Consider the following 12,517-nt stretch of genomic DNA (forward strand, 5'->3'; position numbering starts at 1 on the left):
GACCCGGCCCCGCGCACTCCCCCGTCTCCCCGCCGGCTTGCCGGGCGCCAAGATCGGGCGGAGCGTCGGCGGGCCGGCGGCGGTGGGTGGGGACTGCAGTGCGTGGGCAGGGTGGGGGGCCGCGGCCGCGACCCGCGCTCCAGCTCCGCGCGGCCGTGGCCGGGTGCCGGGTGCCGGGTGCCGGTCCCGGGAGACAGCGGGCCTGGCCTTGGGGGCCTCTGGTTCGGCGGGACCGGGTGTTCGGGGCCACACCGAAGAAAGTTGCTCGTTGCTCGGGTAAGGGACAGGGCGGGCGGGCGGGGTGTGTACTGGGGTGGGGGCGACGAGAGCTCGGCTGCACCCCGTCTGCCGGGTCCCACCGGCTTGTTTTCGGCCGTTCCCCCCACCCCGCAGTCGCCGCCTTGGTTGTTCCCCCTTTGTCCCCGCCATCCGGCCGACGGGACGGGAGGGGGTGGGTTCTCGGCTTCCTCCCACCACCACCCCTCCGAGACAAAAGTCAGCTCCTCCTCCGCGCAAATGGACTTTCCAGCTGTGATTCAGTTCTCCCCTCGGGTGGGTGGGTGGCTGGGGTCAGGACGGCTGTGGCATGGCTGACTTCCCCCCCCAGCCGCACCTTCAGGTGAGGGCAACAGAGGTCTTTGTGTAGCTGGGATCCTTTCCTCCATCCTTAGGGGTCCTGAGCACCCCTGTTTCTGCAACGCAGGGGCCCCCACCCCCCTCTGCCCCACCAGCTTCCCAAGTCCTTGTTCTCACCGCCTGAAACCACCTGAAACCCTTAGGCTGACCCACTGGGCACCGTGCCCCCTGCCCCTCCTCCTTCTCTCCCAGCTCCCTTATCTCTTTTTCTGGGGATCTGTTCACTATCCTTTCAAGAGTCTGGGTATATAATTATCCTCACCCCCCACCATGACCTCTTGGCCACTCTTTTCCGAGTATCTTTTATCCCTGCCTTTGTACACAGGCCCACTCCCAAAGGCTATGACCTCTACACGCAGCCCCCAGGAAGTGATGAGGCTGACTCGGGGTGAATAAGAGAGAGCTGGGAGGAAGGCAGTATGTGCAGGTAGCCATGCCCGCCTCTCTGGGCACCCACACCCGCCATTCTCAGAAAGGCCAGGATGCGGCCCACAGCTGGTTTAACTGTGGCTTCTGTCCTACCCCGCCCGGGTCCCAGCGCCCTGCTCCAGGCCCCCAGCCTTGCAGACCACTGTCACCACCTTCAGGCAGGAGCAGTAGGAGCCCTCGAGGATGGGGGACACCTCCCCACCTGCTCCTAGCTCCTAGCCTGCCTGCCTACCTCTCTTGAGGTTAACTTGGAGAAGGTTCTGTCCTGAAACTTTCCCTTGCGGGGTTGAGCTGAGACTCCACTAACGGGAAAGCAGCTGGGGATTGGAGTGGGGCCTCAGACAAACCCAAGAGCCTGGGGCCAGGAGGTGGCTGAAGTATGGAACAGTGGGGTGGCCAGAGGCCGCTCAGCTCAGCTCTGCGCCAGGCCAGGCCCCAGCTCTGCGAGTCTGTTTATTTTTCAACCGTTGGAGCTGAGACCCTGGAGTATTGCCAAGGGGGGTGGAGAGCTTTTTTGAAACCACGGAAATTTGGTTCCACCCTAAAAAGGAAAGCCATGGGGGAGCCGATGGAGGGCAGACCTGGAAAGAGGGGGTGTAGATAGAGAAGAGTTATGGGATAGATACTGACTGGGGCCTTTTCTCTGTTATTGGGAGGAGCTGGGGCGCTAGATCCCTGGGTCCTCATGCCCTGCTTTTTTGGTGGTGGAGACCTGGGAAACCAGAAGCTTTGCTCTTTCTGTCCTGGGGCTGGCCACGGTCGGGGTAGTGGGACTCTGGCCAGCTGGCCAGGGGTGGGGTATAGGGGGCTGAGGTGGATTTGAGAAAACTAAGGCCACTGGAGCAAGGTGCTTGTCAGTTTGGGCTGGTCTGAAAGGGAGGGCCACCCTCCGGAAAGCTGTGGTTACAGAAGGGGGAGTTGGTTCTTAGCCAACAAACCCTGGATCCCCTCTTCCCCCTCCCTGCCCCAAACACACCAGCTGTCTCCTTTCTTTTTATACTGTGGTGGGAAATAGAGGGGGCCTACGGGAAATGAGATTATTTGAGGAAGACGGTCTCTCCTGCTACCTATTAGGGGACATGTCAGCTAAGCCCTGACACCCCCCCTTCCTAGCCTCACGCCCCAGGACCTCCTTGTAGGTGGAGAAATTGAAGTGGAACCTGCCTTTTCTTCCCACCCTCATTGAGTCTTTCTGTGTGGCTCCCACCCCTTGCTGGTTTCTTTTCACTCCATTTCTGTCCTTTCAGGCTGTTTTCAGCCCTCCACCCCCTCAGTTCTCTCTGCTCTACATTTTACCTGCAGACCCCAAGCCCCATAGGTCCCGTTCTCTCTTAGCCCCCTGTTCTTCCGCCGACTCCCCATTCCCAACCTTCATGCACCTCAGAACAAAGGGTCTTTCCTGCCTAGGAGCAAGCAGGGGCCAGAGATGCAGCGATGGTTGTGGAGGGGAGGGGGGCTCCCCTTGTCCTCTCTAGGATCCCAGCATTGGAGTGGGGAGAGAGGAGAGAGACTTTCTTTGTCCTGAGGAAGGAGAGGTGGCTGGCTTTGTGTGCAGGATGAGGAGTGGAGCCCCAGGGGAGGGCTAGGTGAGCCCAGGAGGGAGCTGAGAGGGGCAGCAGCTCTAGGGGGAAGTTGAGGCATTGGGGGCCCACAGGAGGTTGAATCTTTGGGGGAGCACAGGAAAAGATTCTGTGGGTCATGGAGGTTAGGGAAAGAGCTGAGGGGAAGGGGAGAAGCGAGGGTGGGGGAAGGGAGCTGAAAGCTTAGGGAAATCGCTGAGTGACTGCAGGGCTTGGAGGTGCCTGGAGCCCACTAAGGATTTAAAGGGGTCTGAGGCCAGTCCCTCGGGCTTCCCTGGAACCCTGACTTTGGCATCAGGGAGGAGACAGGTTTCAATGTGTGAGTCCCATGCCTGCATGGGCCCTCTACCTTGGGGGGTGTGTACGTCTGTCCGTCCGTCCCCAGATGCTTTGGGGGCTGTTTTGAATGGTGGTCCCCCCAGTAGGAGGCTGGTGCTCTGGACACAAGGAAACAGTTCCAGTCTTAGCTTTAGTCTTTGGTGTGAAGCGTTCTCCAGGAGCTTGAGTTTGTAGATGGGTCAGGGTTCCCGGAGCTGGTCCGACACATGGCTGAGAGGAGCTGTAAGGGCCCTTCTGGGTTTGTTTATGTCTCTTTGGGGGAGGGGGGTCTGCAGGCAGCAGCTGCCCCCCTCCCAGCTCCGCCGGCCTGCGCTGTGCCAGGAGGGCAGGGAGTCCTGGCATAGCTATTGTTTACTTGCACAAATGCCCGTCTGTCTGCACCACCCCGCCCCCTCTTCTGGTCTCCCTCTCCTGACCCGACAGGTGTGGCCGGGTGGGGGGCAGGCTGGGGTCCAAGATGCCTGGATCTCGGGGTCTCTAGCCTGATTTCGTTCCCTGTGGCCCTAAGCGCTGCTCCTCTGCTTCACCGCTGTGCCCGCCCCCCCGTCCAGGGTCTCATCCTCATTCATCAAGCAAGCGTGTATTAAGTGTCTTTGTGTGCTCAGCGATGTCTTTTTGTGTAACGTGTGTGGCTTTGGCCTTCGTGTTTCAGTCGGCCGCCTTCTCCTCGGCCTCCTGCCTTTATCTTGTCCCTGGAAAATCATCAAGGAGCAGAGCCCGGCTGTGACCGTGCCAAACCCTCTTGGCCCCACGGCCAGGAGAACCCTGTCTCATTTCCCAGCCGTGCAGCTCATCCCCGTGACTCAGAGCCCCTTGCAGCCTATGACTGCTCCCCGGCTGGCCCAGGCTGAGCCACAGATGACTGGAGCCCCTGCAGGGCCTTCTGCTCGCCACACAGAGGGCCTGCACAGAGTCTCCCCGTGCGGGGAAGGGGCTGCTGGAAGAGGCTAGGCTGAGGACCACGTGACCCCAGGACTCTGGGTTGGGACACCCGATGGAGGAGCAGGGACAGCTGTGGGCTTAGGCCTTGCCTGGACAGGCTCTGCCGTCCATTGCCATCCCCTGGGAGCACAGGAAGCCAAGGTCCAGCTCTGGGATTGCTTTGTCCTTCACCTGCCTTTTCTCTGCCTGGAGAGCAAAGTGCAGAGAAGGGGGCAGACTGCCTCTGCCTTTGAGCTTTTGGGGCACCAGCCGCAATGCCCTCCGCCATTCACCCCGTCTTTCTTTCCCAAAATGTGAGCACGATCTGGGATGACGATCAAAGGAAGGTTTGGGTTGGCCGCCTTCTGGGCTCTGGGGAAAACCCTGAGGGTCTGAGCTCAAAGGAAGGAGGAGGAGAGAAAAGGGGAGATGAGGAGAGGACACGGAAGACTCAGCGGTGACGTGGACTCGGCCCCAGAGTGCGGGAGGCTGCTGCGGGGCCCCCGTACAGGTGTCCTTCCATCCGTCCGTCCGTCCACTCCCCCTTCCCTCCTTGCTTCCTTCCTTTCCTTCATTTTCAAACATGTATTGAGTGCATGTTGTGCTGGGTGCCTCACCAGTGTCACCCTCAGTGTCACAGTGGTATAGGTGACGGCTGTGCAGCCAGAAAGGCTCCCGGGAGGGTTCACGAGAAACAGTGACTCTAGACGCTGGACGGCAGAGTGCTGACCCAAGCGGGAAGGGCCTGGGGTCCGTGGTGGGTGTTATGGACTGTGGGGCAATGAGTCCTTTTCTTGGCGGACAGATTGGGGCGTGGAGGCAAAGGGTGTCCTGCCGGTGGGCGGGTCGATGGGAGACCAGTGTGACGACCTTACTCGGAAGAACACCTGGCAAAGACAAGCCCATTCCTTGCCTCTCTGCAGTGGGCACCCCTGGTGAGCAGGCCCTGTGTTCTTGCCTCCTCAGCAGCCAGAGCTGAGCCCTGGGGCGGGCACAGGCTGCCTCTGGGACAATAGCGCTAGGCAGTGCCAGGACCGCTAGCTGCTGGGCAGCGCCCGTGTTGGGATGTGCGGTTGCTGTGGCAGCTGCCCGCTGCTGGCCCACCTAGAAGGGGTCGCTTGGCGAGAGGGTGAGTGTCGGAGGTAGAGGAGGCTGGGCCCAGACCACCTGGGTTCCTGTCGGAGGCATGGATGCCAGAGAGGGAGGGCCACAGAGACCCCATTGTCTGGCAGCCCCAGTCCTCTCCTCCCTTGCCCACCTCCTTCCCAGGTGAGCTCCCCAGAAGGCCTAAGGGTGGAGGGCAGAGGCCTGCGAGGGGAGGGGTGCCCAACACTAGGGCAGGTCTGCAGCGCTGCCCCTTGTGGAGTTGACCTGGATTCAGATGTGTTGCTCTTTTTGATGATATTCCCGGTTTTGTTTGCTTGCTTTTAATTCGTTTTGTGTGTGTCATAGAGAAGGCTGGGAGGGCAGGAGAGGAGAGAAGGGTGTGGTGAGAAGACATAGTTGGATTTGACCTTTGAGGTTCTCTAAGGTTATTATTCAGAGCCGGATTTGATCTAAAGAGCTACAGTTTGGAGCAAGAGAGGGTTTTCTAGTGGTCCAGGCAGGTGGGGACCAGAATGGAGAAAGGGAGGCCTGGAACACTGGAGGCTGGAGTTGGAGCAGGTCAGCTTCCTTAACCAGGCCGAGGTGGAGGGGCCGGGCAGGAAGAGGCCAAGGGCACTGGAGGAGAAGCAGGGTGAGCAAGGGGTGGGGGGGAGGAGTAGAGGAGGGCCGCCATGGGGCGGCAGGGAGGCCAGGAGGTAGGAGGCGGCGGGAGAGAGACACGAGAGAGGAGCACGGAAAAATGCAGGTTTGGGGTGGGGAGTGACCTTGAGGCTCCAGGCTCTGCTCATCAGACAGACCTGGAGCCTCTGAGGGGAGCAGGAGAGAGAAGGATCCCGGGCCACCAGGGAGCCCAGGACTGGGGCTGGCTAGGGCAGTGCAGGGGCCCAGTGCCCTCTGGCCCTGTGGTGTTGACTCAGCTCCTGCTCACTTCCCTTTTCTCCCTTAAGCACCAGTATGTCCCGGCCCCTCCCCCACCTCTTAAGGGCTAGTGTGGCTGGAGCTGGGCGGCAGGCCTGGGCCTCTGAGGGCCTCTGAGGGCCGGCCTGAAGGCTCCCCAGTTCTAATTCTCTGTCCCATGCCTCCTCCCCAGAGTGTCCTCCGACTCGGGGCTCTTACCCTCGGCCTCAGCTGATTGATCTGATCCGCTCGTTGGTTCTGAGAAGCTGGGAACCCTTGGAGGCTGTCTTGTCAGCTTCTTCTCTTCCTACTCTCTGCCCTCTAAGAGTGGAGGGAAAATCCAGGGTCTCAGGTGACCCCTGGGGAAGGCCCTGGCAGAGGTGGGAGGGATGACATTCCGTCTTCTCACCTCAGGCTTTCGGGGAAGCTCTGGGGGCTTGAGGAGGGACAGAAGAGAGGTCAGGGAGAAGGAAGACCTGCAGAGGATCTGCTGAGGTCAGGACAGCACAAGAGAGAGCTGAGCAGGAACCAGCAGCGACCGAGGATCTGAGGAAGGGCTCGGTGTGTGCCATCTTGAGGGAGACCAGGAGAGCTGACGGGAACTGACGGGAGGGTAGATACCAGAGGGACTTCCGAGGAGGGAGAGACCCGTCGGATGAGGAGGGACAGAGGGGGCTACCGTAGGATTTGGAGGGTTGTACCGGAGGGATAACAGTGAGGCTGCAGGAGAGACTTCCTACCAGGAGTGAGGCCCAGCCCGAAAGAGCCCAGAGAGGAGTCACTAGACCACAGCCAGGCTCCTCCTACCTCGGCGTGAGTGGGGGACGCGCTGCCTCCCGCACAGGTGAACCCTGGCTGAGTGTGGGGGGCAGTCAGGCTTGGTACCCTGACTCTGCGTTGCTGGTGGCAGTGGAGGCATTCTGCCCCCTTCAGGCAATCTGACAAGGGGATCTCCTGCCCCCCACTGTGACTGCCATGAGACAGCACCCGTTGTCATGGTTATAAGAGGAGCTAACTCCCATAGATTTGAAAGCGCTGGTGAGCTGGCACCCTCTGCGTCGTCTGCTCTCTGCGCATCTTCCCCGGCACAGAGGAGAGAGCACAGCCGCTTGGGGACGAGCAGAGCCAGGGCTGGGAGGTGGAGTGAGGACGCCGCGGTCGAGAGCCAGGGACATGAGTGGCACCAGGAGGCAGCCCAGCCGCAGAGGCCAGGTGGGTCCAGCGCTGGCCTGGTCCCTGCTGGACAGCTGCAGCGAGCTCTGCTGTGGGACTGGTGTCCTGCCGGCAGCCCCAGGCAGGCGTTCCTCCCTGCCCTGTGTCCCTGGACTCCTCAGGCAGCCTGGCGTCTCCCGGCCTCACTTCCTGTCTCTCTCACCCCTGCTCTAGGCCCGGGAAAAGGAGAAGATGAAGGAAGCCAAGGACGCCCGCTATACCAATGGGCACCTCTTCACCACCATCTCCGTTTCTGGCATGACCATGTGCTACGCCTGTAACAAGAGCATCACGGCCAAGGAAGCCCTCATCTGCCCGAGTAAGTGGTTTGGACCCTGAATGTTACTCTGACTCGGTGCCCACTGACCCCGATCTTTCCATCTGTCCTTTCTGCCCTGGATCCCTAGGATCATTCCTCTCAGGGGCCCCGCTGGGCCCACATGCCAGATGCTTGATCCCTTACTCCCTTTCCTCATGCCCGGGGAAGGTGGCGGTCGGAATCCAGCATAAGCAGGGTTTAGGCAGCATAAGCAGGGTTTATGGGAATATGGGGGAAGGGAGGCTGGGATGGCTCCCCGTGCAGCTGTCGTCCTCTGGGTGTCCCCGGAACAGCTGCTGAGTGTCCGGGGGACTGGCTGGAGAAGGAGCAGGAATGTATGTGAGGGCGGGTGGGGGGAGGCCTGGGGAGCTGGGGGGCAAGCTGCCGGCCTTGCAGCTGCCTCTGCCCGTCTTCTAGGCAGAACTGGACACTCCAGACTTCAGGGGCCCCATGCCCCGCCCTTTCTATTGACCGAGGGTGGAGCCTGAGATCTCTAGGTCTCTGCAGTGGGAAGCAGAGGATGGGTTTAGGACCCTCTGCTCATAGTTCCAATCTGGCTGACCCCACCGCAGGAGGAGGGCAGATGGCAGGGATGTGTGCATTGGGGATGGGGTTCAAATTCCCACCCGCCTCCCGCCTCAGAGGGTGGCCCTGTGTTTGGAAGTATTACACAAGCAAGGGCTTCTCCTCCCCAAGGGGCCTACATACTGTCTGTGCAGAGCCGTTTGCCCCACCCCAATTTATGGCAAAGAGCCACTTGGGATTAGAGCAGGACTGGGGTATTGCGACCTGCTGCTGAATGGCGGGGCCGCAGCTCTAGCCTCTCAATCCCTGAGGGACTGGGAGAAGGAACCCCCAGAGAGAACCAGCTAGGTCTCCCCGCTTCCTTGCTGCTCAGCTTAGAGTTATGAGGATGAGGAGGGAGTCCCAATCTAGATCCCTCTAGAGACCTGACAGAATTCCCAATCCAGAAGCTCGTTGCTAGGGGAGCCTGTGAGGCGGGCAGCGAGCACTATTTTGAGAGCAGGTGGAAAGCGTGGGGAGGTTGGCTCCAGAGACGCGGTGCTAGAGGTAGGAGGGGGCAGCCGCCCCACTTCTGTCTGCCCCTCGGCCACACCCCACGGGCCTTGTATTTGTGGAAGTGAGTGCGGCGCTGGGCATTGTCTGAAGGAGTGAGCAGTTTCCGCTGTTGCTTCCCCGGGGGCCGGGACGCTGGTACAGGGCATGTCGGGAAGGGACGGCCCGTGGTCCCAGCGACGAGGCTCTGCTGCTCCTCCCTCCTCTCATTTTTTTCTCCTCTCCGCCCCCATGGCAAGGTGTGGGGCTGGTGGGGGAGAAGCAGACGGAGGGTGGGAGCTGTGGGTGCGCCTCAGTGGGGGAACAGGACTCCCGGCCTGGCAGAGAGAAGGCAGCCCGCCTTGAGTCGGAGCAGGCATCGCTGAGCAGTGCAGAGGCAGGCTGGTGGTGGGGGACAGGACAGACTGAGCCTGGCCCCATTCTCCCCCTGGCCCGTCGGCCTTCACACTGCTGTGCTGGGGCCCGGCCAGAGGTCACAGAAAGAGCACAGCCTTTGGACTCAGGCACACCTGAGGTGAAATCCCAGCTGCCCCTCTCGCTGCCTGGTGTCTGGCTGATCTGAGCTCCAGGACAGGTTCCTCACCTGTGAAATGAGGGTAACATAATGGAGACTGCCTCAGAGGCTTGTTAGAACCAAGGCAACGCTCAGGGGAGGGTACCCCCCTCTGCCCCTAACCCCCGTCCCGGCTGCTCCTGTGCCATCTTCTGCTCTGTGGGCGTCCTCCCTTCTCTCCCTTCTGTCATTCTCAGCCACCTTTGTGCTTCTTGAGCTCGTCTCTGGCAGCCAGAAACCCCTTCTTCCTCTAGTCCCCCCGCAGATCACCTGAGTCAGGATTGCACATCCCCTTGCCTGCTTAGTTGGGTTCAACACTTGTACCCTCACTTCATTCCCTGCTGGAGGGGCGGTGGGAGGGGTGGGCTGGGGGGTAGGGATGGCCGAGACGTCTGGGAAGGGGGAGAGTCTCTGAGCCGGCCTGGCCAGGGGGAGATGGGTGTCTGCATGTGGGGGCGCCCCCTCCTGTACCGCCCGGCCCTCCCTTCACCCTCTTTACCCCACCCTCCCAGCCTGCAATGTGACTATCCACAACCGCTGTAAAGACACCCTGGCCAACTGTACCAAGGTCAAGCAGAAGGTGAGATGGCAGGGAGGGCAGAGGGCTGGGGGAGAGGGCAGTGAGTGTGCGGTACCCTCAGACCCTTTTCATTCATTCCCTCCCCCGTGTTCCTCTGTCACCATGGGGCAGCCGGACCCCAGGTCCCAGCGAGCCAGCCCCCAGCACTGGGCTCAGCCACCTTGGTGCCCTTAGCCATTATGCCAGCTTTCTCCCAAGGGGGCCGACTCCTGCCCTGTGTGCCCTTGTAGGTCACCCTTGGGTGACAGCTGACTCAGTGTCTCTCTCTTGCTCTGTGTCACAGCAACAGAAAGCCGCCCTGCTGAAGAACAGCACTGCTTTACAGTCCGTGTCACTCCGCAGTAAGAGTGAGTAACAGGCGTGCGGGAGCCCCCAGGGACCCTGGGCCCCCTGCGTCCCAGCCCTGGGCTCTGCTGCCCCCTTGAGGTGGTTCCTTGGCACAGCACCTTCCCCCGCTTAGGTGGAAACAGGTGATGGATGTCCAGGCTCCGGCTTAGGGACAGGGCAGGACAATTCACATGGGAATGGGGGCTGGGGAGGCTGGGTGTCTGAGCCTGCTTGCAGCCTGGAGGAGTGTTATTATCATTCTCTTCAGTTATTCACACTGCACTTGGGAGCGTTGGAGGTAGCTGTCAAGGGTCAGTTCACACAGCTTTGGTGGGACAGGAAGGGCATGGTGCTTAGTCAAGAAGACCAGCGTCCAAGGCCCTGCTCAGCCACTGGCTGAATCGCCCCGACATGTTTTGGGACCTTTCTGAGCTTCATTTGCTCCTAGGCTTGTTGTGGGAAGGGGGGAAGATAAGATTAAAAGTATTGCCCACCTGTAAGGTGACATTGCCCTTATCATCTCTCTTTGACTGGCGCGGGCCCCGGGTGGGCTGGGACAGGAGGCCTCACCTGTAATCCTGGAGCCTGGCAGGCCTGAGTCCTGGGAAGGCACCACGTATGACGTGTGCCTGTTTGGTGCCCCCATAGCCACCAGCCGGGAGCGGCCAAGCTCCGCCATCTACCCCTCCGACAGCTTTCGGCAGTCCCTGCTTGGCTCCCGCCGCGGCCGCTCCTCCCTGTCTTTAGCCAAGAGTGTTTCCACCACCAACATTGCTGGGTGAGCCTCCACGGGTGAGGGGCAGGCGGGGGAGGGCAGGGAAAGCCAGGCAGGCAGAGAGAGTGGCAGTGGGCACCAGGAGCCTGAGCAGGCCTTGCCACCCCCTGGGTTTAGAATCACAGGCAGACGGGTAAGGAGAAGTTGGGTGCCTGCCTCTCGGGTCCTGCGGGGCCGCGCGCCTGGGAAGGGCTCTCCTGCCCGCGTCGGGGTGTTGAGCCGGCCCCTGCCTCCCTCAGACACTTCAACGATGAGTCTCCACTGGGGCTGCGTCGGATCCTGTCCCAGTCCACAGACTCGCTCAACATGCGGAACCGAGCCCTGTCGGTGGAGTCCCTCATTGACGAAGGTGAGCGTGCCAGCCCGGGGCCTGAGGGCGTGCTGGCGCAGGCCTGGGAGCGGTGGGCAGGAGGGCCCGGGGCCCAGGGATGGGGTGGGCTCTGAGCTGCCCCCACGGGTGTCCAGGTGCGGAGGTGATCTACAACGAGCTGATGAGCGACTTTGAGATGGACGAGAAGGACTTCGCCGCGGACTCCTGGAGCCTGGCTGTGGACAGCAGCTTTCTGCAGCAGCACAAGAAGGAGGTGATGAAGCAGCAGGACGTCATCTATGGTGAGCCCCAGGACCCCCGCGCCTCCTCCTCCTTCTCCAGGTCCTGCTCTGTCCTCCCTCTGCCAGCCCCCACCTCTCAGGACCCCCGGCGTGGCCCCTGGGTCACCAACACCCTGCCCGACATCCCACAAGTCGCCTCTGGCCCCTGCCTTTTGGGGCCGTTGGTCTCCAAGGCTCTGTGTTTCTCCCTTCCTTCAAGTCAATTCTGAGTCTTCCCTCGGTGCCTGTCATGCCTGGTGCCGTGCTAGGGACGCTGGGGACCCAGATGTGGCGAGGACACGTTGTCTGTGCCCTAAAGCAGCCAGCAACTGGAGAGGGCGACCATAAAGCCAAAAAACGATCCGTAAACGATCATAGGTCCTCGTCATGCTGAATGTTAACCTGGAAGGGACCTTGAGACCCTCCGACGAGCTCCGAGGTCCCCCGCCTCCCCACCCCCCCAGACAGCCAGGCTGGGGGGAGCCCACATGTGCCTCTGTCTGTGCAGAGCTCATCCAGACGGAGCTGCACCACGTGAGAACACTGAAGATTATGACCCGGCTGTTCCGCACGGGGATGCTGGAGGAGCTGCAGCTGGAGCCCAGCGCCGTGCAGGGCCTGTTCCCCTGTGTGGACGAGCTCAGTGACATCCACACGCGCTTCCTCAGCCAGCTGCTGGAACGCCGGCGCCAGGCCCTGTGCCCGGGCAGCACCCGGAACTTTGTCATCTCGCGCTTGGGTGACCTGCTCATCAGCCAGGTGACAAAAGGCAGGGCCCGTGGGCAACTGGTGGCAGGGGCTGTGACGAGAATGGGCGTCTCTTGCCTCTGAACTCAGGCGGGGGAAGCCAGGACAGCTGGAGAGGCGGTGGGCAGGTGTCTGGGGGTGCAGTGTGGCTCTGGGGGGGACACTGACCCAGCTCGTGCCCCGCCCTCCAGTTCTCGGGTCCCAGCGCGGAGCAGATGCGGAAAACCTACTCAGAGTTCTGCAGCCGTCACACCAAGGCCCTGAAGCTCTACAAGGAGCTGTTTGCGCGGGACAAACGCTTCCAGCAGTTTATTCGGGTGAGTGGACCTCTGCAGGACCCACACCCAGGCCCCATCCACGGTGCTCATATGTGTCACAGCTGCGTGGGGTGTGGCTCCACCCGTGGGGCCCCTCACGGCAGCAGAGC

General features: G+C 61.3%; 1 protein-coding gene across 13 annotated transcripts in view; it reads left to right on the forward strand.

The window, feature by feature from the left end:
- Positions 1-12,517, forward strand: part of ARHGEF2 (Rho/Rac guanine nucleotide exchange factor 2) — a 42,281-nt gene that overhangs the window by 20,249 nt on the left and 9,515 nt on the right. For 8 of the 13 annotated variants that reach the window (XM_081025440.1, XM_081025439.1, XM_081025434.1 and 5 more), the window contains 8 exons: positions 7,296-7,440; positions 9,583-9,650; positions 9,934-9,997; positions 10,626-10,755; positions 10,992-11,101; positions 11,218-11,364; positions 11,852-12,102; positions 12,282-12,407. In XM_081025440.1, the coding sequence (XP_080881566.1) occupies positions 7,296-7,440; positions 9,583-9,650; positions 9,934-9,997; positions 10,626-10,755; positions 10,992-11,101; positions 11,218-11,364; positions 11,852-12,102; positions 12,282-12,407 (1,041 nt within the window). The other 5 variants (XM_081025446.1, XM_081025437.1, XM_081025435.1 and 2 more) reach the window with 5 other exon arrangements.

This window comes from Rhinolophus hipposideros, assembly GCF_964194185.1.
Source record: "Rhinolophus hipposideros genome assembly, chromosome: 19".
NCBI lineage: Eukaryota > Metazoa > Chordata > Mammalia > Chiroptera > Rhinolophidae > Rhinolophus > Rhinolophus hipposideros.